Source organism: Necator americanus, chromosome V, assembly GCF_031761385.1.
Source record: "Necator americanus strain Aroian chromosome V, whole genome shotgun sequence".
NCBI lineage: Eukaryota > Metazoa > Nematoda > Chromadorea > Rhabditida > Ancylostomatidae > Necator > Necator americanus.
In genome coordinates this window covers 27,511,817-27,532,437 of record NC_087375.1, presented here as the reverse complement: position 1 = coordinate 27,532,437, position 20,621 = coordinate 27,511,817, and the positions used below count along the sequence as shown (strand labels likewise).

The window sequence follows — 20,621 nt, the reverse complement described above, 5'->3', positions numbered from 1 at the left end:
AGAAACAGTTCGCCTAATATGCCAGCCAAGAGCAGCGCAAGCCGCAGGCAGCCAGGAACTCGCCCTCAAGATCACATAGCTTAGTAATGAGCCGATAAAAGAAAACCTCAAAAAGAGAGGACCAGCAGTACAAAGCACTGTAGCATTACTTGTCGGAATGGAATGTTCCTGATTAGTGGAAGACCAGCAAGACCTTGTTGTTTGTATGGAGGGCAACACATATGATATCGTTCATTCTTCTTACCATCCGTCATGGATGAGCTCCGATTAGATTCACTCTTAACATTATTGAAAAAGTTTCCAATAAATAACAGTCATGCATGCAAGCGCGGCTTCATGAGAAATTCAGCACGATCCACCATTTTCATAAAAACTTGAAATGTCCAGAAACTCATCTAGGTGGCGCGAGAATACACTATGCCGCTTTGTCTCTCCTTCATTAACTTGAAGAAGACCTTGGGCTCACATGAGACTAAGCGTGCATTAAGGTATTTAGGAAGTTAAAAAGTAACATAATGGTCGGAAATCAACTATTCTATGATAACATCCTTGTCGACATAAAGAAAGGGATCCTACAAAGCAGTACAGTCTCACTGAAGATATTTACCGCCGCTTTCGAGAATGCAGTGCGTGGGTTGGAATGGGACGATATGGAAGTGTAAGAAATGTAGAGGCCACACATCTGCGCTTTGTTAACTACATTCTGATAATATCTGACATCAGTCAGACAGAGCGAATTTTGGCCGACTTCAACGAAACATGGGGAACCATTGGTCTTCAGCTGAAACTGCTAAAAGATCAATTGTTGATTGAATGTTTATGAAAAGGAATGGATCTTAGATGCCCCATTTACGCTCAAAGGAACGAACATGTGAAGTGGAACATCCGAATGCACCAGCTATGTCTATCTGGGTCGAGAAATGAAAATGAAGAACTACCTGGACATCGAGCTGGACAGAAAGAAAAGAGCTGCTTGTTTGCCGTATAAAAGCACGAAGGATGTAGTGGAAAAGATCAGGAACACTCGTCTTCGTGCTCATTTTAACACAACCGTATTTCGTGCTTTTATGTATGCTTCAAAATCAAGAGCACTTCGCAACCAGAAGAAAAAAACTCGATCAGCGTAACTACGTTCATTCGAAAGAGTGGTGCTAGGTGTATTCCGCTTCAGTCAAGTGAGGGACGAGATTCAGAGTTCTGCCCTATGTCAGCTATCGAGGGTTAGAGATGCCACCGCTGTTACTAAGGAAGGCGAAACAAAAGTGGGCCAGACACGTGATTCTCTTCAACGATAACCTTTGTGCCAGAGCAGCGAACGGCGAGTTCCACGCGATTTTAAATGCACTACAGGAAGACTTCCGACCAGGTGGACAGATTTTTTTACAAGGTCATTCAAGAAGAAAGTTGACGTTTGTGCTCCACACGGAAAAAGAAACAATTGGATGACTTTTGCTAGTGATCAGGACAGGTGGCAAATTACCCGCGCTCGTTCCATCAATTCGAAGAACAAGAGAAGTCGAGGTTATCAAAGTGACAATAATGATAGTAAATTTGAAGAGTGAAGAAGAAGCTTGGTGGTGCAAACATCTCTGCACGGCGCAGTTACCGACTGTCGGTGTCGGCCGTTTGACATAGGGGTAAGATATCGCAGAAGGTGTGAGTTTCTAACGATTCACACCCTCTAAACAGCCTTCTTAGCCGACATCTACGTCGATTCACACAGTCTTTGAACACAGCTCTGTTCAATCTTCCCAGTCTACAGCAAGAGTTCGATGTGAACTGTTTATCCAAAACCCATATATCCAAAGCTCTTGGGTTGCAAGTGATTCTCAGCTCAGCATAGTAAGGTGGTGAGTTGCCATCAAATATGCCACGGCGTTGGATTTATTTAAGTAGGGATTTGGCGGTATGCTGGACTACAACACCAATATATAAGGTCGCAATATCACGATCATGATATATAATAACGAGCTTAGTCCGTGTGTGTGTATGTGTGTGTGTGTTTGTCTGTGTGTCACGAAATTCGAAAAAGGGGGTGCGACGGGTTCACCCGGCGTCGGATTGGTGGCCGGCGCCAGATAGCTGTAATGTGGGGTGCGACGGGTTCCCCAGCGTCGGACTGGTGCGCCGGCACCGGATACCTGTAAAAGGGATTGCGACGGGTCCACCGGCGTCGGATTGGTGTGCCGGCGCCAGATAGCTGTATTGTGGGGTGCGACGGGTCCACCGGCGTCGGATTGGCGCTCCGGCGCCAGATACCTATAGAAAGGGGTGGGACGGGTCTCGCGGCATCGAAATGTTACGCTATAACTTCGTGTGCATCGCAAAAGGTAAATGGGATGTTTCATAGCCGTGGCCACCGCGCGCGTTGCTTTTCACCTCTATGTCTCCTCTAGGCGTCTTTTTCCTTCCATATTTGCCTTAGGTTGGTATAATGCCTTCCTCAGAAAGTGGAAAGACGAATGAAACCGGCTGCTTAAATAGTAGACAACAGTTTACATGATTTGACCAGGAACATTATCTTTATCAGTAGAATGATGTTTTTCCCGTCATTTTATGCCAAAACATCATTCTTTGATAATTGTTCGAGGGAAACAGAAGGAAAACCCAAATTTCGAGTAATGCATTCAAATTGTGTCTACATTGTATTGGTATCAACGGAGTGTTTGAAGCCGAAGTTTGAATATTCTCCTAATGTAGAACTGACGCGTTTAGAAAGAGAACTATGAAATCTTTTGTTTTGGTTCACAGTAAAGAAGAAAGAAAACATTGTTAGAAAAGCGGGGTTCTGATTTTACAGAAAATGTCACTAGCATTAATTTTTGATCAATTGATCAGTGATGGCGAGCGAAGAGAACACCACAAAAAAGTCTGACGTCCGGCTTTAGCCGGACATTCAGACTGGTATATAATAACGAGCTTAGTCCGTGTGTGTGTGTGTTGTGTGTGTGTTTTTGTGGGTGTGCCACGAAATTCGAAAAAAGGGGTGCGACGGGTCCACCCGGCGTCGGATTGGTGCGCTGGGGTCAGATACAGATAGCTATAAAATGGGGTGCGACGGGTCCAATGGTTTCAGATTGGTGCGCCGGTGCCAGATTGCTACAATATGCGATGGATCCACCGCCTTGGGGGGGGGCCCCGGTCATTGGTGCGCAATAACTCAGTGTGCATGACGCAAAAGACAAATGGTTGGAGTCGTTTCATAGCCGTGACCACTGGGCGCTTTGCTCTTCACCTTTATGACTCCTTGTGCATATTTCCTTCTTCGTTCGCCTCAAGTTTGTAGCATGCCGTTCTCAGAAAGTGGAAGCACGCATCCAAATGGCTGCTTAAATAGTAGCAAAATGTTTACGTGATCTGACGTGGAACGTTATCATTATCAGTAGGATGATGTCTTTCACGTCATTTTATGTTAAAACATCATTCTGTGATAACTGTTGAGGGGAAAACAGGAGGAAAACCCATACTTCGAGTAATGCTTTCAAACTGTACCTATATTATTCTGGCATCTTACAGAAAAAACCACTGCTATTAACTTTCATTGATCAGTGAAGGGGAGCGAAGCTAAAACCACCGAAAGTCTGAACATACCACATTCAGACTGGTATATATGACTTACATGACTTAATCGGCGGGCTGATGTCATCGCCTAACGCGATTACCCGCATCTTCGCCGAGGTGTGCCGTCATTAAACACAGCTCTGCCCAACCTTCTCGATCTTCTGCGAGAGCTTGCACAGAATCAGTCCATTCGCCGCTATTCCATATTCTGCGAAACCTTACTACTCGCCTGAACTGCTTATCCACGCCGGCTGTCCTCAGGTCCTCTTTTACCACCTCAGACCAGAACTTCCGTTTTCGGCTAGGTGGCTTCTTCCAGCTCGAACCCGACGAACTCTTTAGAACTCGTTGGACAAGGCGATCTGCCGGTCTCATTAATATATGACCAAAGGAGCAAAGACGATTTAGCCGCTTTTGAAGGCGGTGCAAGATGTTGATGTTTTCCACGTGTCATCCGCCGATATACCACATCAATTTCTGCGTAAAGATTTTCATTGTGACATACCCTAGGCCAAAAGTAGCCAAGTAGCCGTCTAAGCAGCTTTCGTTCCGTGCAGTCAAGCTTCTCCATAACCGTTGATGGTGCTGCCCAAGTCTCCGATCCGTACATTATGATGGGACGAATTGCGGATAGGTAGACTCGCAGCTTGACTTCGTTGGTGATAGGGGTCGACCACAGACATTTCGTTAAGGAGTTAAATGCAGAAGTGGCCTTAGCGCATCTTTGCTGAACATCTCTCTCGTAGCTGCCATTGTTCTTCAGCGTACAGCCTAGGTAACAGAACTCATCGACGAATTCTATCGGTTGTCCGTCCACCCTGATTCCCGTTCGTGGTCTCGAAGAGATCCACATCTGCTTGCATTTATCAGGGCGTAGGCGTAGTCCATAGGCTGCGGCCAGCTTCGATACAAAGTTGACAACATGTTGAAGTTTCGTACTGCTTTCCGCGAGTATAACAACATTGTCGGCGTACTCGAGGTCAGTCAAAGGGCACCCTGATGGTGCTAAGACAATGTCGGCAGGACATTGGTCGACTGTTCTTCGCATAATGTCGTCGACTGCAAAATTGAACAGGAAAGGTCCTACCACTGCCCCTTGTCTTACTCCAGTTACCACTTCAAACGGTGTTGTACATCCGGCTGGTGTTCGAACTGCAGCAGTTGTTCGTTGATTCATGTCATCAAGCAAGCGAACGAACTTTCCTGGTACTCCATCGGCGCGAAGCGCGTTGAAAAGACGGCCTCGGTGGGGAGAGTCGAACACGGCCACAACGCTAGTTGCATTGGCTTCGAACACCGCTGCCAGATTTCGATCACTCTCCTGACGATGAACACCTGGTTAATCGTAGATCGGCCAGGACGAAAGCCAGCTTGCTCGTCGCGCGTTGTTTCTTCGCGATGTTTAATGGGTCGGTCCAGGACCTTGTAAATAACACGCAGCAAAAAGATTCCTCGATAATTCCTTGGGTCCGTGACGGATAACTTCTTGTGGAGGGGAATTATGATAGCGTGTCTCCACGAATCAGGTATCCCTTCGTTTATCCATATTGAACGGATGATCTTTGTCATCTCACGAATCCCAGATGGAGTAAGATACTTTAGCATTTCTGCGCTAATCCCGTCGTCTCCAACCAGATTTTCCATTCTTTATTTTCTGAATACAGACCAGGACCTCCGACTCGGTCGGTGGCTCCTCGTTAACCGCATATTTCGGTCTATGAACGTGTTCGAGTTCAGGAGCTGACGGTGCTAGCCGGTTCAGCAAGGTCTTGAAATGTTCCTTCCAAATTGGAAGGGTTGCTTCACCGACAGCTACAGTGTTGAGGACATGGGAACATCTTTTCATTTTGCCGCTATACTGTTTTAGTAGAGCGTAGGCTTTCCGCGGGTTCCTGTCCACTCACGCCTTCTCAAACTCCATCGCTCTTGACGTCTACTCGTTATCGCGGTTTTGTTGCAGTTGACGCGCGTCACATACAGAATTGTATGATTCTGTTTCGCAGATACAAAGGCAAACTTCTTCCGCGGCAATAGAACCGACGTTTCCCTTGCAGCGTCCTGGATGCACTTTGTGAAGGAATCCGCATCGCTAAGCTTCTCCCTGGTCCGTACTCCAACATGAATAGACACACGTTGGCGGAATTCTGTTCTGCACTTATCGTCTTTCAGACCTCCCATGTCGATTTTCGGTTGAAGAGGAACTCCTCGGTTTCTCTTGAGGAACTCCTCGGTTTCTCTTGTGGAACCGTATCTTGAAGCTGAGAAGAACTGGGCGGTGGTTAGAGTCGAACGCGACGTCCCAAACAGCTCTAGATTTTCGGATATCTGACTGAGGAATGTTCCTCGCCAAAACGTAGTCGAGCTGAAGCTTAAGAGTCCTCATCTTCCGCTTGCGCTGCTCTTCCGGCGTTAAAAGGGTTGACCCCTGCCACGTGAGCTGATGGCGTCGATGATCCCTCTTAAACGTGGAAGCGATGATGAGGCCCGTCTGTTCGCACAAGTCGACCAGACGGTCACCGTTGTCCGACGTGCGCTTCGCTGCATAGTACCACTTTCCTAGCACATCGGATTGCTGTTCGAGTCCCATCTTCCGCATTTGCGTCGATTCCGACAATGACCACCTGCTGGCTTGGTATTTTAGACATCAACACATTGATTTCATCATAGAAGGCGTCCTTACTGTTGTCCTCAGCGGTTTCCGTAGGTGCTTGAGCACTTACGATCCGCGATCCCGCAGTCGTAGAAAGACGCATCTAGACGACGTTGAGCCAAATTCCTCCACCGGGTTCTTGTAATCGTTCCTCACAGCCATCGCGCAGCCACCTACTTTGTTCTCATCAGCATCGCCGCAGTATATGGTGTAATTTTCGATGCTGATGACGGACCGATCCCTCATGCGTGTTTCCTGCAGTGCAGCAAAAGGCACACAGAGATATCGCAGAAGTCTGGATAGAGCGGCTTGTTGGAGTTCACTCGATAGTGTTCGGCAGTTCAGCGTGACGAAACGAATGGTTGTTGCCAAAGATTCCATGCTCCCTTCAGGCAGTTGACCTCTCAGGTTATGGGCTTTGGCGGTTTGCTGGACGACACCACCTTTTTGCAATGTATGGGAAGCTTTCGCCATATAACAGTGCAGGTTATATAGTTCGTACGTTCCCAATGCGTACACTCGAACGCCTGATTGCGTTTAGTTAAAGCAGGTCCACCTCGTGCAGGTAGCAATCAGACTCGTATACCCGGCCCCCTGGTATATATATATATATATATATATATATATATATATACCAGTCTGAATGCACACGATTTATATGCATATATATATATGTATATATATATATATATATATATATATACAAATCGTGTGCGCTGAGAGTGAATGCTAAAATGGCTGAGTGCGTTTAGTAAGGATGACCACCGCGTGCAGTGTGCAGTCAGACTACGCGGTCGCTCGTGACGAATAATGCAACCTTTTATGTCATCGAGAGCAATGCCAGCTCTCTCCTTTCATCAGTTGGCAATGACGGAGTCATGACACAGGAAAAGAGGGAAAGGACCGTTCCTGACTTGTAATGGACTAAGAACCATTCATCGATTGTTTGAGTGTGAAACAAAAAAGGAAGCAGATCTTCTGCTGTTATTCTTTGCTCTTTCCAAGACGAGACTCTTTTTCGATAATGCATACCAGCTGATGAGCTCTGTTAACAGATTCCGTCCCGGTGATGAAAAAAGTAAAAGGTGTGAGGTAGAATGTATTAGATTACACCCAATCCTTTTAGACAAGAACTATGAGGATAGACCGCATGTTGACATAAATTTCATGAAAATCATCATATTTTAGAGCTTTCTTCTGCTACCTGCCGTCAACGCTCAGTATAGAAGATGTTTTGCCAATGAAGAGTTCAATGCCTGCGCCTCTCCTTGTGAGGCAACATGTAAAGAACCTAATCGGGTGATGTTCTGTATTTTTCGTTCAGGGATCTTCCAGTTAGAAAAGAACGTTGCTCCCTCTGTTGTCAGAACAGGTTTTAGCAACTTTCTGAAAGCGGAGTTTCAGGAAACTTGCCCGGGGTGTGCAGCTACGTGTGAATGCAAGCCAGGCTTCCTAAGAAATGAATATGGCGCTTGCGTGAATGACTGCGACAACCTTCGTAGATATTTTCTAAAATTAATAAAAGTATAGTGCGATCAACTAATCATAAATTATAGAGACATTAAGACCTACGTGTAATGCCAATGAAGAGTTCAAAGATTGTGGTACAGCTTGTGAGCCAACGTGCTGGAACCCCAAACCAGTTCGTTGTTCATACAACTTATATCATTCCGCTGTCGGTAGAAGACTATAACAATATCCAAAACTGGCTTATTCATGGTTGGTTTTCAGGAAAACTGCTCAAAGATGTGTGTAGTTGGATGCCAGTGCAAAGAAGGATATTTCAGAAACGGAGATGATTGCACTACCGAATGCGAAAATGATGACAATGGTGATGATAACGTGCATAATTCTGGTTACTGGTCAAATTTAGATGGTAACATAATCGTTGTTTAGTCACAGCAACCAACCAACCACCAACCAACCAACCAGATGTTCCTTGCCCACAAAATGAAGAACTCATAGAATGCGGCGGCCCCTGTGAATCGACTTGTGAAAGTCCCGCTCCAGTGAATCCGGTTGGCAGCTTAACATTTCGTGTGTTTCTAAAGTCCCCTAAATGGTTATTCGGCACACTTTGTAGAACGCCAAGCCTATGGAACGTTGCCCTCATTCCTTGTTTGTACCATATTAGAATTAAGTGACTGATGCAGCCAAATCTTTCGTTCTGCCTGAGACGAGAAATTGATGCCAGACTTGTGTATAAGGATGAAGACCCTAATTTGATAGATCGGCCAGCACCCGCAAGTCACCTTACAAATTACACAAGCATTCATGAAGCTCAAACGATTCTGTATTGAAGCAGAACATGTAGTACATATCAAAGGAATTGGTCAACGTCGTGCGCATTATCCTTCATCCATTTTATTTCTATTTCACTGCTTTCGCTAACATATAATGAGCGAATGATGAAACAAAGGACAGGAATCATTTTGATTTTGATCTCGTACAAAAAAAAAGTGCGATGATTTGGCTAGCGCCATTTCGAAACTCCGCTCTAAGTCAAATGGTTGTCAGGAAGTAATTAATTACTTTACAAAAGCTTCGACAGCGATTGTGAAATGTTATTGTGAAGTTCTTGCCACAGAGGGAATGCAACAACATTAAGTCTGTGACAGTGCTCAGAGTAAATTCCGATGTTGGGTTCCCTCCGGTGGCAGAAGGGATTTAGGACATAGTTTGCAAGCAGCACAACTTTAGCTCTGGAAACTAGATTAATCAGGAGACGAGTAGACAAACGAAAGCAATGGATCGATGAAAATCTAAGAATTTTGTGCTTTTAACAGCAATATAAGAGGAACGGTGCTTGCATTCGCTCCATTTTTAATAAGAAGTGTTGCTTTCAGGATTGCATATACGACTGCATAGGGGTTATTTGTCGGTGCCGTGAAGGCTTCGCTCGTAATTCGGAGGATAAGTGCATTCCGCAGAAGGAATGTACTTATAGTGGAGAAGAATTTCCCAATGATTCCCTGGGCAAGCATTTGAAACTAAATCTTCTACTGTCTAACAAGAAGTGTGTTCAGAAGATAGAAGTTTTCAGATACAGGGATTGCGTCCGCAGACAGCTGTGATGATGTAAAATGTCCAGAAGGAACTGCCTGTTCCATAGAAGACAGATGTTTGGGGCCGCCATGTCCCGTAGTTGTGTGCAATCCATCCTCTCAGAGCTCATCGGAGACATGTGGACCAAACGAGCTGCTGAAAGAATGCTTCGGATGCGAACCAACGTGTGATCATATGAACCCAGTAAGTAAATGCTTTAAATCACATCCTTGACTACTGTTGTGTTCACTACCTTATAACTCCAAAGGGATGTTGTTTCCCAGCCGATTCTTCCAACAGGTGCTGCTCCACTCTTAGGCAGAATAGCTTAATTTTAGTAGAGTGAACTAACACCTCTTCCCACAACTTGGAGATAAATTGAGTTTTCTTCTGAGAATCAGCTCATCTAGCCGAGCAAGAATATAACTCGATGCAAACAAATGAAGTTTCGTTTGCATTTTTTTCAGACTTTTTGAAGTCATAAAAATATCTTCGTTGTCATGAAAGCAGCAAAATATTTCCCACATTCAAAGAAGTGCTCTGAGTTACTTCCTTTGTGTACACAAAGAAATAGCAACAGAAATGGGCAAAAATGTATTCCCGTCTTCCAAAAGGAGGCGGGCTGCGACAATAATTCGTTGAATTTGTTTTTCAGGTCAGTCTTTGAAAGTTTTCTCGCACAGAAGCTGCTTCAGGCCCGGAAACAAGTGGTAATCGGACGGAGCAACGTTGAATTCTTTGCTATGAGGGCGCATAGTCGTCCAACACAAGCAATCCAGAAATTGCCGCGGGACTTTTGCCGTGCGAAGTCTCGCATTGTCATAAACCAGTGTTACTTCGAAGCTTTTAGAGCGTTTTTTTTTTTTTTTTTTTTGAGAACTGCATCAGCCAACTCCTTCAGTTGCTTTACATAGAGATTAGCATTAATCGTCTAATTACAATTTGCAATTTACCAGCTACTCTACATCTTTGTTTCTTCACACTCCCCATTACAGAACAATATTGTTAAAAAGTAGTTCTAAACTGAGTTTCTTAACATTTTTAGGTGAAGTAAAAAGTTCAGAGACCCTAGAGAGGAAGGAAACCCTAGAAAAAAAAACCCTAGAAAGGTAATGGGTCAATTGCGGTGAGGTGGCACAAACTGTCACCAACCCTGGAAGGACCACGAAGGTTTTACTCTGAGTTTGGTGTGGGATAGAATGGAATTATCCACTATGAACTACTCCAATGGCCCCAACATTCAGTGCGGACCTCTATTGTCAACTGACCGACATGAATCAGGCACTCGATTAGAAGCAATCAGAATAAGCTAATAGCAAAGCTGCTGTGTTACAGAAAGATAAGGCCATACTTTTAACGACCCATCAAAAATTCCGAGAGATCTGCTTGCAGGCTGGGTGCTTGTGACCGAACCCGCCTACAGTTCGATGCTGACACCAAGCGACGAGCACCTTTTCAAGCATTTGCAAAGTTTTCTTGTTGGTACAAAACTGGCCTCATGAAAGACTTGTTAAATTGAGGTGGTCAAGTTTCTTGCCGCGATGGACAAGAACTTGTTCAACTGCGGAATTGTGAAATTGCCATTAAAATGAACAAAAGTTATCGAACAAAACGGCGCATTTGATATAAATCGACTTGTCCTAAATATGTTAATTTCATCTTCGAGATCGAGCGAAAAAACGTTTAGAACTTTCTACTTCACCTAATATTTCAAACTTCAGTTTGAATCATTTTTAGCTGTAACTGCTGATTTTGAAACTGACGATTATTTGTCGTGATAGAACACCGGGTTGTAAAGATTTTGTGGACTTGTATAATCTCAGAAATTGCTACTTTGTTCGATTTTATCAATTTATCACTATTTCTCTTTCAATTTTAGAATTGTGAAGTTACTTGCGGCCGCCCTAGATGCGTGTGCGAGGAAGGATTCGCCCGGACTTCTTTTGGAGAGTGCGTTGAGAAGAAGAACTGCTTTTATCCTGGGATAGAGGGTTCGTAACTGAATCTACATCTAAAATCTTGCATAACAAGAATTGTACAAGTAGAAGTTTTTAGATCGACCGAGTGTGCCTGTAGAGAGCAATCCGTTCTATCGGGGATCATCAGTGATGTGTGGACGGAACGAGGTGTCAGAAAGCTGCTTCGGATGCGAACCAACATGTGATTCTATGAAACCAGTAAGTAAATGTTTCAAATTTCATCATGTTACCTGTGTTCAGTAACGAACACTCTGAAGACTGTTCGCCACCCGACTCTTCCAACCCGTTTTTTAGTCTCTATCCCCATGTTGGGGAATACATTAAGATTTTTTTTCTGAATTCTGCAGTTATCGCAGTTTGCATAACCAAGCACCGATATGTAAGGCTAACAGATGAATATTTGTTGTATATGGCTTCCAGAGTTTTTGAAATCCTTATACTATCTTCGAAGTTTTGTTGGGTCTTTCCCTATCTTTTTTTTTCCCTCTTTTAAAAAGGAATTAAGAATTTTTATTTTATAATTACAAACTTGGAGTCAGTAATGCGGTTGTCATCATTATCAGCAATATCAACGGGCAAAAACTTTGTGCCTGCCTTCGAAGAGTACTTAGTGCTCGCCATCCAAGAGTCCTGCGACAATAAAAATCCATTAAGTCCATTTTTGTAGTCATCACAGTCTTCAAAAGTCTATTTCTTCGCACAGACGCTGCGGAGGGGCCCGAAATAGGTGGCACCCCGATGGACCTTTTGTGACGGTGGAGCACGGCCGTTCAACACAAGTTCTCCAGAAACTGCCGCAACACTTTTGACGTTCGAGAATTCGAGTTGTGATGCAGTAGTGTTTCATTGAGGCGCCTTTGCCACCTTTATCACATGTGCTCCCGTTGTTCGCCGATTTGCTCATGCAGACACCAGTAATGCTCTCATTTGTTCCAATTGCACAAGGGTTGCCATGTGGCTCTCCTCTTAAGAGACTCAAAGAGCGTCACATCTTCCCTTGAAAGACTCCATGAAAAAGTCTGGCGCTCTTCCTGCGGAATGTTTGATGTCGCATGGTATCCAGTCGCTCAGGGCTCTGGTCCAAACATTGTCGTTGTCATCAGGGGCCCAGTGTGCCTAATTTTACTCTCCTTGGCATATGCGGCAGCTCGGAGGTCAGGTTGTTCATCATGTTGATTTCCCAACTTGGATATACGCAGCTGGAGCATTCGGATATATTCCTTCCGTCGAGCGTCTATTGGACACCAGAAACCTATCCAATCGACAAGATCATCTTTTACACGTTTCATCAAATTTGATCAAAATCCGTCCCGCTTGATTGATCTTTAATGTTTATTATTATTATTATTATTTATTTAACGATCTCAATATTTTGGGTGAGATTGTGTTACGTTTACCCCTCTCACCATGTACAAGTCACGAAGTGACTTTATACATGAGTAGGGACGATTCGGTTGTACAAGGCTTCACGACCTCTTCAGTCTCAAATAAATCAAAGGACTTTTTCGAGTCGACAAAGGCGAGAAAAGGCAGCTGCTCCTCCTCTTGCGATACGTCTATGAGATCTGGTACGGTATGTATGTGATGGAAACCCTGTTTGCTCTGTCCTTTATCAAAAGTTCTTTCAATTATGTTTAGGATTGCTCTTGTGAACATCTTTGTATATGACAGATATCACGCAGATTGAGAAATAAATCCCATTTTTATCTAGTCCTTCCTTTTTGTGCAACAGCCCGATCTTACTGGTTTTTCATTTCTTAGGAACCTTGCCCCATGTCAGATAACGTGTGTAGAGCCTTGCCAGTGTGTTGATCAGGACTGATGGTAGGTTATTCGTATGTTATGACTTGATTTTTTCGGGACCGGATGAAGTACGATTCCTCACCGACATGATGGGATGTCGGACATTGGAAGATAGGAGTTCTGGAACAGATGATAAGGAGGCCAGTCTATGTGGAAGAGATCTTGAGTAGAAGTTGTAAATGATCTTCTCCATCATTTTTCTCGATGCTGTAGTTATTCCGTCTCGGCTCTGGACAGCGTTCATTTTCCTCATACGATTGGCGATGTCTTAACGGGCATACTAAACGCCTTTGCTTTTGCTGCTTCGGCCAATTTTGCTGCTCTTCTCTTTAGAAAAGGTCTTCTTTTGTCGGTCCTCCGCATCCGTGTGCGAGCTCGAACGTGAGTTGGTTGTTGCATAGAGTTTCCAGAGACAGGCGTTTCTTGGTGGTTTTGAAACTTTGCACTCTCCACGTACAGGAGGTGAGATGAAGATGTTCTACAAGACAATCATATTCGTCCTCGATATAGTCCACTGCAGTATCTTCCCAAAAGCCGACTAACAAAGGGAAGAGGACCCAATTTATCAATAGTACTATATTTCTTTGAATTTTAGGATTGTGAAGTTATTTGCGGCAGACCTACATGTGTGTGCGAGGAAGGATTCTTTCGATCATTTTTGGGAGATTGTGTTACAAAAGACGAATGTTCTTTCCTTTTGGGCAAGTGCTCGTAACTGAATCTTATACCTATCAAGAATTATGCAAAAAGTAGAAATTTTCAGATCAACCGGATGTTTCGGACAGCGATTTGCTCCCTCAGGGATCATCATGGATGTGTGGACCAAACGAATTGTTAAAAAAATGCTTCGGCTGCGAACCATCATGTCTTCACATGGACCCTGTAAGTAAATGCTCTAAATTCTATCGTTTACTCTTGCTGAGTTCACTAACATACAAATTGAAGAAGGTACTGTTTACCATTCCATTCTTCCAATCTGTGCTGCCCTCTGTTAGGTCGGCTTAAATTTAAGGTGAATGAACTAACTACTTCCGGATAGACTGGATTTTTTTCCTGAGATCTGCAATCAGCACATGCCTAGCTGAGCAAGAATATAACTGGATGCAAACAAGTGAATTTTCATCTGTATTGAGCTCACCCAAGGATCTCCCTCACTAAAGGGATCACAGCCGGTTAGTCGCGAGGCTACGTGGCCCGTCCCCGGGTGGCGGGAAGGGGGCTAATCGCGGACCAAAAGCGACCTTGTGCTTGCCCGGAGACGCAGGTGGATTCAGGAGATGGATTTCCTGTTTCTGCTGAGCCAGGACTGACTCATGACATCCTTGTATCCCGCACGTCGATCCCGCCAAAAGCTTGCAATCAAGTGACTGGGAGCTGCAACGGAGGCGGTTTGGAGTCGCCTCCAACAAATAAACTCCACATGTCCACTCCGGGAGAACGGAAGCTCTCCCAAATACTCATGGGACTAGAGGCTTGCAACCTGCCCATGAGTTTTAAAATTTTTATGCAAAACACAGTAATAGAAAAGAGTCTTCTGATTTCGGAGGAAAGCCTGGTGCGGTAGCGCGAGGTAGAACGGGGTTGCAGGAGTTATGTAGGCACCGAAACGGAAAAGGATTAGGATGGCGATCTCTACTTATAACGCACGTACGCTTGCATCGGAAGCGGCCATCGAAGATCTGATGATGCAAGTCAAGAAGATCAAGTACGACGTCATCGGACTGACCGAGACGAGACGACGTCACCCTCTCAACGTCGTATATGAAACTGGAGGAGAACTGTTCTTAGGAACATACGACAGTAGAGGTGTTGGTGGAGTTGGCGTCCTAGTCAACACGAGTATGGCAAAGAACATCGACTCTTTCGAACAACTTACGACTCGAATCGGACGTCTGCGGATGAGAAGATGTGGTCCAACACCAGCTTTGACAATCTTCGTCGCTTACCATCAAGCTACGAAGAAGAAGAAGTCGAAGCTTTGTACATGGACCTGGAGATGTTCTACCGAGGAGATCAAGGCTTCTACAAGGTCATAATTGGCGATTTCAACGCTAAAGTTGGCCCAAGAAACTTCACATCGGGACCCACGGCCTACAATGCAATGACCAGGGGGAGAGGCTCTCCGAGTTCATCATGACGACTAAGACCATCCATGGGAACTCGCAATTCCACAAGCCCTCCTCTCTACGCTGGACGTGGGAGTCACCTGGTGGAGGGTATCGTAATGAAATAGACCACATCATTGTCAATAAAAGGTTCTTCCTGACGGACATCGCGGTTCGACCAAAGTTCTATACGGGAATTGGACCATCGCCTCCTTCGAGGAACACTTTCCTTCACAAGGAGAGCAGAGAAAGCCGCCAAGTTCAGAGAGAGAAATCCCAGGACTATCATCAACTGAGATCTCTTCGCCGGCTTTTGGGAAGATTCCGCAATGGACAACATCGACGAGGAATACGGCCGGCTCGTTGAACACCTTCACGACTGCGCGAAAAAGGTTGAGAGTTTTAAAACCACCAAGAGACGCCTGTCTCTTCAAACTCTTGAGCTGATACGCCAGCGTGGAGCAGCACGAGCCGCAGGGAACCGAGAACTCACGTCCGAGCTCGCAAGGCTTTGCAGAGAGGCGATGAAGGAAGACCTCAAAGAGAGAAGAGCAGAAGTCCTGGCTGAAGCTTCAGAGGCTGGGAAAAGCATCCGCTATGCCCGTCGAGACTTCGCCAGTCACAAGACGATAATGACTGCTCTCCGGAACCCAAAGGGAACAGCCACTCCATCGAGAAGGGGGATGGAGAAAATCATCTACGACTTCTACTCTGATCTCTTCGACAGCCATGTCCACTTGCCTCCTCACCATCTGAAGGAAAACGGACATGTCATTCCAGAGGTTCTCCCGTTCGAAATACGGCATGCTATCATGTCGGTAAGAAATCGTACGGCACCCGGTCCCGACAGAATAAGACCAGAACACCTGAAGAGCCTTCCGCCAGTACTCATCAACACCCTGGCGAGGCTCCTTACACGTTATCTGTCGGAATGCAAGGTTCCTAAGCAGTGGAAGACCGGCAAGACCGTGTTGTTGTATAAAAAGGGACATCCACATGACATAGGCAACGATCGCTCAATCTGCTTACTGTCCATCATCTACAAGCTCTTTACAAGAGTGATCCTTATTAGGATTGAAAAAGTCTTGGATGAAGGACAGCCGTGCGAGAAAGCAGGGTTTCGAAAAGGATTCAGCACGGTTGACAACATGCATATTGTTTCGAAACTCATCGAGGTATCACGAGAGTACAAGATGCCGCTCTGTCTCACCTTCATCGACTTGAAGAAGGCCTCTGACTCAGTTGAGAAGGAAGCGGTCGTGGAAGCCTTGGACAAGCAGGGCGTCCCTACTCAGTACATAAAGGTACTTCGAGAGTTGTACAGTAACTTTACGACCGGAATTTCGCCATTCTACAAGAACATCATTGACGTGAAGAGGGGGGTCTGACAGGGTGATACAATTTCACCATTTCTGAACGCAATGCGAAAGTTGGAATGGGACGACAAGGGAGTGAAGGTTGATGGTCGGCAGCTACACCATTTGCGCTTTGCTGATAACATCGTACTGATAACACTCAGCATCAGCCAAGCAGAATGAATACTGACCGAATTCGACGAAACATGTGGATGCATCGGTCTTCAGCTGAGTCTACAAAAGACGATGTTCATGCGGAACAGATGGCTCTCGGATGCCCCATTCACGCTCAACGGAACGAACATATCCGAATGCACCAGCTACGTTTATCTGGGTCGGGAACTGAACATGATGAACGACCTGACCCCCGAGCTGGGCAGGAGGAGACGAGCGGCTTGGGGAGCGTACAAGAGCATCGAGGATGTAGTGAAGAAGACCAGGAACACCCGGCTCCGTGCTCACTTCTTCAGCAACACCATACTTCCTGCTTTGACCTATGCTTCAGAAACCTGGGCATTTCGCAAGCAGGAAGAAAACGCGGTAAGCGTCGTTGAACGCGCAGTTGAGAGAGTGATGCTAGGAGTATCTCGTTTCACGCAAGTGAAGAACGGGATACCCCCACGCGAAAGGAGGAACCACTGGGCTACTCTGGCACGCGATCGGGACAAATGGAAAAATTACTGGCGCCCGCTCGACCAGTTCGAAGATCAACGGGAGTCAAGGTGATCAAGGTGATCAACGTGTAAAGAGCCTCGCCAGGATGTTGATGAGTAATGGCGGAAGGTTCTTCAGGTGTTCTGATCTTATTCTGTTGGGACCGGATGCCGTACGATTTCTTACCGACATGATAGCATGCCGTATTTCGAACCTCTGGAATGACATGTCCGTTTTCCTTCAGATGGTGAGGAGGCAAGTGGACATGGCTGTCGAAGAGATCAGAGTAGAAGTCGTAGATGATTTTCTCCATCCCCCTTCTCGATGGAATGGCTGTTCCCTTTGGGTTCCGGAGAGCAGTCATTATCGTCTTGTGACTGGCGAAGTCTCGACGGCCATAGCGGATGCTTTTCCCAGCCTCTGAAGCTTCAGCCAGGACTTCTGCTCTTCTCTCTTTGAGGTCTTCCTTCATCGCCTCTCTGCAAAGCCTTGCGAGCTCGGACGTGAGTTCTTGGTTCCCTGCGGCTCGTGCTGCTCCACGCTGGCGTATCAGCTCAAGAGTTTGAAGAGACAGGCGTCTCTTGGTGGTTTTAAAACTCTCAACCTTTTTCGCGCAGTCGTGAAGGTGTTCAACGAGCCGGCCGTATTCCTCGTCGATGTTGTCCATTGCGGAATCTTCCCAAAAGCCGGCGAAGAGATCTCAGTTGATGATAGTCCTGGGATTTCTCTCTCTGAACTTGGCGGCTTTCTCTGCTCTCCTTGTGAAGGAAAGTGTTCCTCGAAGGAGGCGATGGTCCAATTCCCGTATAGAACTTTGGTCGAACCGCGATGTCCGTCAGGAAGAACCTTTTATTGACAATGATGTGGTCTATTTCATTACGATACCCTCCACCAGGTGACTCCCACGTCCAGCGTAGAGAGGAGGGCTTGTGGAATTGCGAGTTCCCATGGATGGTCTTAGTCGTCATGATGAACTCGGAGAGCCTCTCCCCCTGGTCATTGCATTGTAGGCCGTGGGTCCCGATGTGAAGTTTCTTGGGCCAACTTTAGCGTTGAAATCGCCAATTATGACCTTGTAGAAGCCTTGATCTCCTCGGTAGAACATCTCCAGGTCCATGTACAAAGCTTCGACTTCTTCTTCTTCGTAGCTTGATGGTAAGCGACGAAGATTGTCAAAGCTGGTGTTGGACCACATCTTCTCATCCGCAGACGTCCGATTCGAGTCGTAAGTTGTTCGAAAGAGTCGATGTTCTTTGCCATACTCGTGTTGACTAGGACGCCAACTCCACCAACACCTCTACTGTCGTATGTTCCTAAGAACAGTTCTCCTCCAGTTTCATATACGACGTTGAGAGGGTGACGTCGTCTCGTCTCGGTCAGTCCGATGACGTCGTACTTGATCTTCTTGACTTGCATCATCAGATCTTCGATATCCGCTTCCGTTGCAAGCGTACGTGCGTTATAAGTAGAGATCGCCATCCTAGTCCTTTTCCGTTTCGGTGCCTACATGACTCCTGCAACCCCGTCCTACCTCGCGCTACCGTACCAGGCTTTCCTCCGAAATCAGGAGACTCTTTTCTATTACTGTGTTTTGCATAAAAATTTTAAAACCCATGGGCAGGTTGCAAGCCTCTAGTCCCAGTATTTGGGAGAGCATTTGTTTGAGTAATGTGTTTTATTTGGGAGAGTATTTGAGTATTTGGGAGGGCTTCCATTCTCCCGGTGTGGACATGTGGAACTTATTTGTTGGAGGCGACTCCAAACCGCCTCCGTTGCAGCTCCCAGTCACTTGATTGCAAGCTTTTGGCGGAATCGACGTGCGGGATACAAGGATGTCATGAGTCAGTCCTGGCTCAGCAGAAACAGGAAATCCATCCCCTGAATCCACCTGCGTCTCCGGGCAAGCACAAGGTCGCTTTTGGTCCGCGATTAGCCCCCTATCCGCCACCCCGGGACGGGCCACGTGGCCTCGCGACTAACCGGCTGTGATCCCTCTAGCGAGGGAGATCCGCGGACACGTTATCTGTCGGAGTGCAAGGTTCCCAAACAGTGGAAGACCAGCAAGACCGTGTTGTTGTATAAAAAGGGAGATCCACATGACATCGGCAACCATCGTCAAATCTGCTTACTGTCCGTCACCTACAAGCTCTTTACAAGAGTGATCCTTAATAGGATTGAAAAAGTCTTGGATGAAGGACAGCCGTGCGAGAAAGCAGGGTTTCGAAAAGGATTCAGCACGGTTGACAACATGCATATTGTTTCGAAACTCATCGAGGTATCACGAGAGTACAAGATGCCGCTCTCTCTCACCTTCATCGACTTGAAGAAGGCATTTGACTCAGTTGAGACGGAAGCGATCGGGGAACCCTTGGGCAACCAACGCGTCCCCACTCATTACATAAAGGTACTTCGAGAGTTGTACAGTAACTTCACAACCGGAATTTCGCCATTCTATAATAACATCATCATTGACGTGAAGAGGGGGGTCTGACAGGGTGATACAACCCAAAATATTCACAACCACCCTCGAGAACGCAATGCGAAAGTTGGAATGGGACGACATGGTAGTGAGGGTTGATGGCTACGCCATTTGCGCTTAGCTGATGACTGATTGATAGCATGCAATCAGTCATCAGCTAGCATCAGCGAAGCGTAACGAATGCTGACCGAATTCGACGAAATTTGTGAATGCATCGGTCTTCAGCTGAATCTACAAAATACGATGTTCATGCGGAACGGATGGGTCTCGGATACCCCATTCACGCTCAACGGAACGAACATATCCGAATGCACCAGTTTATCTAGGTCGGGAGTTGAACATGATGAACGACCTGACCCCCGAGCTGGGCAGGAGGAGGCGAGCGGCTTGGGGAGCGTACAAGAGCATCGAGGATGTAGTGAAGAAGAATAGGAACACCCGGTTCCGTGCTCACTTCTTCAGCAACACCATACTTCCTGCTTTGACCTATGCTTCAGAAACCTGGGCACTTCGCAAGCAGGAAGAAAATGCGGTGAGCGTCATTAAACGCGCAATTGAGAGAGTGATGCTAAGAGTGTCCCGTTTCGCGCAAGTGAGAAACGGGATTCGAAATCCTCTCCTACATTAGCGGTCGAAGATTAGAGACGCTGCCGCGTTGGCCAAGGAAAGTAAAATAATTTGGGCATGACACGTGAACAACTTTAACGACAACCGTTGGACCAGAACCGTGAGCGACTGGGTTCCCCGCGATATTGAGCGCACTACAGCAAGATCGCCGTCCTGATGGTCAGATTTCTTCACGAAGTCTTTCAAAGAAAATTATGATGCTCTTCGTGTCCCACACGAAAGGAGGAACCACAGGGCTACTCTGGCACGCGATCGAGACAAATGGAAGAATTACTGGCGTCCGCTCGACCACTTCGAAGATCAACGGGAGTCAAGGTGATCAAGGTGATTGAGCTCTGAGAGTTCTTAAACTCATAAAAATGT

At 46.0% G+C, this 20,621-nt stretch overlaps 8 protein-coding genes across 12 annotated transcripts; 4 read left to right on the top strand and 4 right to left on the bottom strand.

Moving 5' to 3' along the window:
• Positions 1–3,862: 3,862 nt before the first annotated feature.
• RB195_015398 (uncharacterized protein) lies at positions 3,863–6,314 on the bottom strand (the record flags this gene model as incomplete). Of its 2 annotated transcripts, none has more annotated exons than XM_064206095.1 (4): positions 3,863–4,896; positions 5,194–5,373; positions 5,466–5,886; positions 6,111–6,314. In XM_064206095.1, 4 exons carry the CDS (start codon positions 6,312–6,314, stop codon positions 3,863–3,865), a joined length of 1,839 nt encoding a protein of 612 aa, XP_064061976.1. The 2 variants fall into 2 exon arrangements, with proteins under 2 accessions (XP_064061976.1, XP_064061977.1); XM_064206096.1 differs by having other exon boundaries at positions 3,863–4,882; positions 5,228–5,373; positions 5,466–5,923; positions 5,985–6,148.
• Positions 6,278–6,685, bottom strand: RB195_015397 (uncharacterized protein; the record flags this gene model as incomplete). Its single annotated transcript, XM_064206094.1, has 1 exon — positions 6,278–6,685. The coding sequence occupies one exon, from the start codon at positions 6,683–6,685 to the stop codon at positions 6,278–6,280; it is 408 nt and encodes a 135-aa protein (XP_064061975.1).
• Positions 6,623–15,074, top strand: RB195_015396 (uncharacterized protein; the record flags this gene model as incomplete). Of its 3 annotated transcripts, none has more annotated exons than XM_064206092.1 (13): positions 6,623–6,697; positions 7,400–7,510; positions 7,616–7,709; positions 7,768–7,853; positions 7,943–8,042; positions 8,108–8,229; positions 9,058–9,187; positions 9,255–9,460; positions 11,136–11,247; positions 11,312–11,433; positions 13,634–13,739; positions 13,802–13,920; positions 14,051–14,077. In XM_064206092.1, the coding sequence occupies 13 exons, from the start codon at positions 6,623–6,625 to the stop codon at positions 14,075–14,077; spliced, it is 1,410 nt and encodes a 469-aa protein (XP_064061974.1). The 3 variants fall into 3 exon arrangements, with proteins under 3 accessions (XP_064061974.1, XP_064061972.1, XP_064061973.1); XM_064206093.1 differs by lacking the exons at positions 6,623–6,697; positions 14,051–14,077 and adding exons at positions 7,250–7,303; positions 14,637–15,074; XM_064206091.1 differs by lacking the exons at positions 6,623–6,697; positions 7,400–7,510; positions 7,616–7,709; ... (8 more) ...; positions 13,802–13,920; positions 14,051–14,077 and adding an exon at positions 14,661–15,074.
• A 398-nt stretch (positions 15,075–15,472) lies between these two features.
• Positions 15,473–16,531, top strand: RB195_015395 (uncharacterized protein; the record flags this gene model as incomplete). The annotated part of the gene is made up of 1 exon (XM_064206090.1): positions 15,473–16,531. The coding sequence occupies one exon, from the start codon at positions 15,473–15,475 to the stop codon at positions 16,529–16,531; it is 1,059 nt and encodes a 352-aa protein (XP_064061971.1).
• Positions 16,532–16,677: 146 nt separating this feature from the next.
• On the top strand, positions 16,678–17,052 carry RB195_015394 (uncharacterized protein; the record flags this gene model as incomplete). Its single annotated transcript, XM_064206089.1, has 1 exon — positions 16,678–17,052. The coding sequence occupies one exon, from the start codon at positions 16,678–16,680 to the stop codon at positions 17,050–17,052; it is 375 nt and encodes a 124-aa protein (XP_064061970.1).
• Positions 17,053–17,141: 89 nt separating this feature from the next.
• Positions 17,142–17,819, bottom strand: RB195_015393 (uncharacterized protein; the record flags this gene model as incomplete). Its single annotated transcript, XM_064206088.1, has 1 exon — positions 17,142–17,819. One exon carries the CDS (start codon positions 17,817–17,819, stop codon positions 17,142–17,144), a length of 678 nt encoding a protein of 225 aa, XP_064061969.1.
• Positions 17,820–18,217: 398 nt separating this feature from the next.
• RB195_015392 (uncharacterized protein) lies at positions 18,218–18,631 on the bottom strand (the record flags this gene model as incomplete). The annotated part of the gene is made up of 1 exon (XM_064206087.1): positions 18,218–18,631. The coding sequence occupies one exon, from the start codon at positions 18,629–18,631 to the stop codon at positions 18,218–18,220; it is 414 nt and encodes a 137-aa protein (XP_064061968.1).
• A 1,180-nt stretch (positions 18,632–19,811) lies between these two features.
• On the top strand, positions 19,812–20,590 carry RB195_015391 (uncharacterized protein; the record flags this gene model as incomplete). Of its 2 annotated transcripts, XM_064206086.1 has the most annotated exons (3): positions 19,841–19,895; positions 19,958–20,163; positions 20,399–20,590. In XM_064206086.1, the coding sequence occupies 3 exons, from the start codon at positions 19,841–19,843 to the stop codon at positions 20,588–20,590; spliced, it is 453 nt and encodes a 150-aa protein (XP_064061966.1). The 2 variants fall into 2 exon arrangements, with proteins under 2 accessions (XP_064061967.1, XP_064061966.1); XM_064206085.1 differs by lacking the exon at positions 20,399–20,590 and having other exon boundaries at positions 19,812–20,063.
• Positions 20,591–20,621: the final 31 nt, after the last annotated feature.